General features: G+C 30.3%; 1 protein-coding gene across 13 annotated transcripts; it reads left to right on the top strand.

The window, feature by feature from the left end:
- The first annotated feature begins 352 nt into the window (after window positions 1-352).
- On the top strand, window positions 353-6,510 carry LOC146958645 (uncharacterized). Of its 13 annotated transcripts, none has more exons than XM_085740161.1 (9): window positions 353-1,195; window positions 1,354-1,417; window positions 3,319-3,381; window positions 4,327-4,389; window positions 5,173-5,454; window positions 5,565-5,661; window positions 5,729-5,850; window positions 5,987-6,071; window positions 6,166-6,510. In XM_085740161.1, the coding sequence occupies exons 5-9, from the start codon at window positions 5,238-5,240 to the stop codon at window positions 6,290-6,292; spliced, it is 648 nt and encodes a 215-aa protein (XP_085596287.1). In that variant the 5' UTR covers window positions 353-1,195; window positions 1,354-1,417; window positions 3,319-3,381; window positions 4,327-4,389; window positions 5,173-5,237; the 3' UTR covers window positions 6,293-6,510. The 13 variants fall into 13 exon arrangements, with proteins under 13 accessions (XP_085596287.1, XP_085596276.1, XP_085596282.1 ...); XM_085740150.1 differs by having other exon boundaries at window positions 5,193-5,454; window positions 5,966-6,071; XM_085740156.1 differs by having other exon boundaries at window positions 5,193-5,454.
- The last annotated feature ends 443 nt before the right edge of the window (window positions 6,511-6,953 follow it).

Genomic DNA, 6,953 nt, shown 5'->3' on the forward strand with positions numbered 1-6,953 from the left:
AAATTATTGTTTTTGAATGGATAGTTATCCAAAATTTATATAATGGAAAATCATCACTTTAATTAAAACGTCAACTATAATTTAGTTAATCAGTCATGAAAACCATCAATCTCTAAACTATCATTGATGGAGGAATTAAAATCAATTACATGTGACCTCTTCTTGCTAATCTTGAAATACAAGCAGCATTACCTGTATCAGTTGCTCCGCCAACTTTTTCCCTTCCCAAACCATCAATCTCTAGAGAAACTTGAAGTCGTGAAATTCTGGTGTCCTTTAAACTAATACATCCTTGATATTGCATTTACTAACACAAAGATTAAATTAAGTGCTTATAATATAAACATTTATCATCTTAATAATATACAAACATGAAGCATGTTTTAGACCTCCAATCTAATGTGTCACAATTCTAAGCTACCAATGCCAAATCATCACTTCTTAAAGTCTCATTTTATCATCAAAAATAGTAACTAGGAGCAGAAAAGCATGTAATCCATATTATTTCACATTTTTAAATTCATCAAATTTCAATTTATGGAACTAAAATTTAAATAAGTTGATTTCCCTCCAAGAAACATCATTTTCGGGCCTATTATTCAGAAAAAGACAAAATCCAATTTGAAGCAAGGCCCAAGTTTTGCCAAGCCCACACTCTAAACCCAACACTTTTCAGCATATCTCCTCAGCAATTTTGACTCACAGCACAGAAGCATTAAATGGATTTTTCTTATTCTGGCAAATCTTTTCCAATATTTCAAATAACAAAAAAAGTGAAAAAACGCCCCATTCTTCTTTGAGCATTGAAACTGAGCTATCACTCTGCTCTGAGACCAGAACCAACCAACAAAATCTCTATGTAGTTTGTAGAATCAAAATTCAAATTTGAAGTTCAAAACTATCTCCCTCCTGCAATCGCTTAACCCACCAGCAGCCTCAAATTACAATTTTGATTCCTCTCTCTCCTTCACCATCGCTCAACCTCAATATCAATCAATAGCTCTGATTTCTCTCAATAGTCACTAAACTCATCCTCCAATCTTCTCTCTCGCCGCAAACCCCCTCTTCCTCCGCCGGTTGTCGACGTCCCTCCATCGCCACAATCACTCCGTCTCTCTCTCTCTCTCTCTCTCTCTCTCTCTCTCTCTCTCTCTCTCTCTCTCTCTCTCTATGGCAACAACAACATCATCACCAGGTCCCTCTTTCTCCCTCTCTCTCTCTCTCTCTCTCTCTCTAAATCGAAATTTTATTTTTTTGTTTATGAGTTTTGTTATAGAAAGGATTTTTGTGTCAGTTGTTGTGATTTGATGAAGTATAGTATTAATTTAGTTATGTTGATGGAGTTTTGTGCAGAAATGGAGAAATGAACAAGGGATATTTTGATGATATGGCTGAGTTCAAGCAACATGGTTGTAAGGTATTGCTATCTTATAATAATAATAATAATAATCTGTTGACTTAGATTCATTATGTTTTTTTGAACAAGTGGATTCATTATGTTAGTGACAATTCTCATAGAAAATGAGGGTTTATATGAGTTGGATTCAATATTTGCTTTGGTTGAAATTATATGGCCTACAAATTTCTTTGGAAAGGTTTACATGATGAATAGTCTTTGTTTTTGTGATTTTATATTTAAGATTGTTGAGTTTTGATGGGTGATTATCAAAATAGTCATAATTTGGTTTTGATTATTTTGTTGTGAAATTTATCACTCACAAAGTGTTTGAGTAAATGTTTGATAGGTCTTATACCTAAAGTTTCAAAGATATATAATAGATGACCACTGTACAAATGGCTTTGTCACGATTATATCATGTACTTTGGATACCACTATATTTGACGAAATATTCATGGTGCTCTTAAAAAAATTGGTTTTTCAATAGCCTCTACATTTGTTTCATCACAATCACTTCAAATGATGTTTTGATTTTTTAAAACTTGGTGTAGCGGCAACGTTGAAGGAGATGAACAAAATAGTTGAGAATCAAGCTGGCTTTAGTCGTTTGAAGGTAAATCTTTGATTATTATTAGTTTTTTATTCATTAATATTTTTTTTTGAAGTGATTGTAATTTTAATAGTGGATTTCAGTTTTTTTTTTTTTTTTTTTTGTTATTCACATGTTTGTAAACACTCAGATTCACTTTACTAAACTTTATTTTGCATAATTATGTTATTTTGAATTGTTACTTGGTTTTTAGCTTATACAATGATGATTTATTTCATTATCTGATTTGGGGTTTTGGATTTTTGTTCTAAAAATCGTTATTTTAATTAAACTTATTGATGGGTCTTCAAGGCTTGCTTTAACTGCTTGGTTTTTGTGATTCTTAATTAATTTTCACGAGGTTTGAATTGAATCCTAAGTAAAAGAAGTCATAGTAATGGAGTGTAATATGAAGGATTCATAAAAACAACATAGTTTATAGCCCTGTTTGGATAATACAGATTATGGCCCTCATTAGATACTTTTGTAAATCTAAAAATTGTTAAATGAGTAAAATAGTCCACATGTTTGTCACCTTAATTTGATTCTCATAACTTTAATTTGATGATGAAATAATTCGTTGTCATATTGTGTATATGACCTAAAATTTCCCTATCCAATTATGGTTGAATATTTGCTACCTTTTTGTTCTTTTTTTTTGGTTATTCTACTTTTATAAATCTATCCAACACTTCCACTTTTGAATTTGTAATAACAAATATTTTTTGATAATTTTCACTTCCAACGTGCAACTTCGTATGCATATAATTTTTGAATTAGTCCCAGTTTGCAAATTTGTCATATTATCATTATAGACAAAATACCTTGGAAAGGATTACATGCAAATTTGTCTTCTTTTAATTAATGAATGTGCTGACATCAACTATTTTTGGTTTATATTTGTAAATGATTTGTTAAGGTAGTAGCTTCGTATTGGTTTGAGAGTTTTAATTTATTATTTTATCTTTTATGATCACTTGCTTGAAATCTTTTATCACGACATGAATTGAAACAAAAAGTGATATATTGACTAGCTATTTTTGGTTTTTTCTTTGATAATCTTTGTGTTTGGATTTTTTGCTATAAAAGTGTAGTCTTTGATTGAATATAATTGTACAAGAGCAAATCATACATTGCTTGCTCTCTTATTCTTCCTTTGTTGCTTCTTTTGTTAATCTGAGCTTTAAATCAACTTTCTTAGTTTCTAAAGATGTTCTTTATTATTTTGTTCCGATTACTTCTATCCGAATATGCAAGTCATGCTATTTTGATTAAATATATGATAACATGTTTTATTCAATTTTTAATCTCTGATTTTGTTTGGTGACAGGTTTTATGCATCAATTTTAAAAGAGTTCAAATAAATGATGTTGGAGAGACAATCAAACTGAAGGTATAATCATGGTTTTAAACGATTGACTTGAAATCTATTGTTAAACAAAACTTTTTGGAGCCTACATTTTATATTTTATATAGTACATTAGATGGAGGTGATATTTACCATTTTATGGTTCTATTCCACCAAGTAGAGGAATGGAAGCCTGATTTTTTCCTTTTGGAAACTATCTCTTTATTTGGTTTTAAACTGTTAGTTCCCTTCAAACTGATGAGTATTTTCAAGCCTGACTTATGTGCTTTCTGAATTCAAACTGACTTTTTTGCTTTCTGAATTCTACAAAACTAAAAAGATAGGTAATTTATCTACATTTTCTCTTTTGATGATGAGAAAAAATGATCTAACTAAGAGTTAGTATCTGCCATTTTCTCTTCTCTACCATTTTCTTGAAATTGGATTTCGATTCAAATTAAAACATTTGCTTAATGTTAAAGTTCAAAAATTTAGATCTATATATGACACATCTGAATCTTTTGGTTTTTCCTTTGATAACGTGTCTAGATTTTTGGATATAAAATGGTAGTTTGTGATTTGTATTAGGTTGACCCACAGAGTTTATAATCTTTTACCATTTTCTTTAGATTGGGATTCAGCCAAAAATATTAATATTTGCACAATCAAAATTTGAATCTAAATATGACACTTCTCTTTCTTTTGGTTTTTTCTTTGATAATCTTTGTGTCTGGATTTTTTGGTATAAAAGGGTAGTCTTTGATAAAATATAATTGTACAAGAGCAAATCACACATTGTTTGCTCTCTTATTCTTCCTTTGTTGTTTCTTTTGTTAATCTGAGTTTTAAATCAACTTTCTTAGTTTTGAAAGATGTTTATTATTTTGTTCCGATTACTTTCTGTCCGAATATGCAAGGCATGTTATTTTGACTAAATATATAATGACATGTTTTATTCATTTTTTAATCTCTGATTTTGTTTGGTGACAGGTTTTATGCATCAATTTTAAAAGAGTTCAAATAAATGATGTTGGAGAGACAATCAAACTGAAGGTATAATCATGGTTTTAAATCATAGCTTGAAATTTATTGTTAAGCAAAACTTTTTGGAGCCTACATTTTATATAGTTTACATATGTGTTGTTGCGTCTTACCCATGAGTAGTTCTCACAAAGTGTCAGAATTGAAAATTAAGGAACATTTTATTTTGCAAGGCATGCTATTTTGACTAAATCCATTTTTCTGCAATGGCTTTAAGTTTTGAACCCATTCCACACATTTCATCATCAAAATCAGAATGGCATGTAAAAGCTAAAGTCATTAGGTTATGGACTGTTAAAGACTTTCATAGCCAAACTGTACCTTTTTCAATCAAAATGGTTCTAATGGATTCTGAGGTTTTCAATCTAACCTAATATTTTGCTTTCATATCACTTCTGTTTTTAGCTTCAATCTGATTTTTATGGATATGTTCATTTCATATTTATGTTTAATTTGTTTTGTTTCAATCTAACTTAGTTTCAAATTTTTAGTGTGTATATGTTTACTTCATATTTAAATTTATATGTTTAAGTTTTTAGTTTTAATGTTCAGTTTTTGCTTCCATGTTTAGTTCTTATGTTCTTAAGTAGTTCAATATTTCACTATGATTTCAATATGATCCTTTGTGAACAAAACATGTTTTTCATACTAATTTTTTTCCACAACGGAAATATGAAGGCCTTATGTTAGCATTCTTTAGTTGTTATGTTGTTAAGACTTTGATAATGCATAATTTCTAAAGGACCTTAGTTAGCATTCCTAAAATAACAAAAGAATAACATATATATAATGCAGTATATACTTATTTCTTGCAGGGAAATAAGCATCTATTTGAAAGACTTTGATCCATAAGTTTCAACATGAAATTTCTGAAGAGAGAGTCTATGCATTTGAAAATCTTGGAGTTGCTGCTAATGGGGGATAACTACAAGACCACCCGCCATGCATATAAATTGAACTTTCAATTTGGATCCAAGTGTATGCCTTTAGCTGGTATGGAAATAGGCCATTCTCCTTTTACCTTTGTTCCAATTGCTGAAATTTGTGGTGGTTCTCATGATCTTGACTACTTAGTTGGTGAGTTTATGTTCATTTATACAACAGTTATACCATCAAACAGTTTTGAATCAATTTGTAATTTCATTGGTTATTTTCACTTAACTTTATTTATTGATCAATTTTTTTAGATGTCATTGGGATGTTGACGGGTGTTGGTACTGAAAGGGCGTATGACAGGAATGGAACAATCACCAATTTGAATGTCCTTGCTATTGAAGAGGATGGGTATGGTTCTTGACACCAAATAAATATTTAATCTTTTCATGGTTCTTAAACAATTCTTATAATTCAGGAACAAGCTTCAATGCACTTTGTTTGGCTCCTATGTTGATGATCTAAACACATATTTGGCTGCTGGAGATACTGCTAATACTGTTATGGCTATTCAGTTGGCGAAGGTGAAAACCTTCCAAGGTATTTTTCATCCTCTCAAAGCTATGTAAAGTGCATTGAATCAGTTTTGAATTTATACAAAAATTATAACAAATAGAATATGATTTGTGGCTAATTTTTAATTGTATATCTGAAGTCATAGATATGAATTTTGCAGACAATATACACATCCAAAACTGCATCAGCTGTACGAGGGTGGTTTTCAATCCAATTTGTGCAGAAGCTACTGCCCATATGAATAGGTAGTTTTTCGTTATACTTGGATTGTTTAAATTCACAAATTTATCTGCTAATTAAGTTATCATTAGTTTTAATATTGTCATATATTTCTTTTAGGATGGTTGACAACATTGAAACTCCATCACCATATGCACTTACTCAAATCCCTGCTCAACCAACGGTTGCTCCTTTAGAGGAATTTCTCTATAACACTCAAAGGAGATATCAAGGCTACCATCTTTAGCCACAAGTCTTGGGTAGCATGAGAAATTCTATTTGTTTTTATCCATCGTTATATAAAGCATAGGTCGAGTACTCCTTTAAAATCATGCAATTTGGTTTTAGATGACTGAGGGAGGAAACTGGAAGTTAGGGAAATTATATGGCTTTCTTTCATCAATGCTAAATAATATATGAATAATAGATGGTCTCTATTAGTTAATTAATTCTTTACTTCTACAACTTTCTAATTCCTCTACTAACATGAGTCTACCGTCATATCTTACGTTATTGTATAATGTTAGCTAACTAAATATTTTGCCACTTTTTACTTATCAATTTATGCATCATGGGAGGCTATAAAATATTTGATTTAAATTTCTATTAAATGTCCAAAGTTTCATATTCCTTTAAAACATCGAGTTACATGTGTTTCATTTAAGTTTCTATTTAATTAAGTCTACAATTTCATATTCCTCAAAAAGCATGGGAGGCTGTAAGTATTTGATTTAAGCCACAATAAATCTTTTCTAGCCCGTGCGTTGCACGGGTGGAAATGCTAGTGTATATATATATATATATATATATGGTCCAACTAAAAATGCGTAGCTTGCTAACACACACATATAACTATTGAGCTTTGCTATTTATCACAAATGCCTCACGAAATTTGTTTGAACCATTAG

Source organism: Medicago sativa, chromosome 1, assembly GCF_051527215.1.
Source record: "Medicago sativa cultivar Bolivia chromosome 1, Bolivia_mono, whole genome shotgun sequence".
Taxonomy (NCBI): domain Eukaryota; kingdom Viridiplantae; phylum Streptophyta; class Magnoliopsida; order Fabales; family Fabaceae; genus Medicago; species Medicago sativa.

What these genes read in the sequence shown, in the direction of transcription:
- LOC146958645 (XM_085740158.1), top strand. Translation starts at nt 5,238, where the DNA reads ATGAAATTTCTGAAGAGAGAGTCTATGCATTTGAAAATCTTGGAGTTG. An exon ending in TGATCTTGACTACTTAGTTG is followed by an intron (nt 5,455 to 5,564) that starts GTGAGTTTATGT and finishes CAATTTTTTTAG; the next exon opens with ATGTCATTGGGATGTTGACG. An exon ending in GAAGGTGAAAACCTTCCAAG is followed by an intron (nt 5,851 to 5,965) that starts GTATTTTTCATC and finishes GTATATCTGAAG; the next exon opens with TCATAGATATGAATTTTGCA.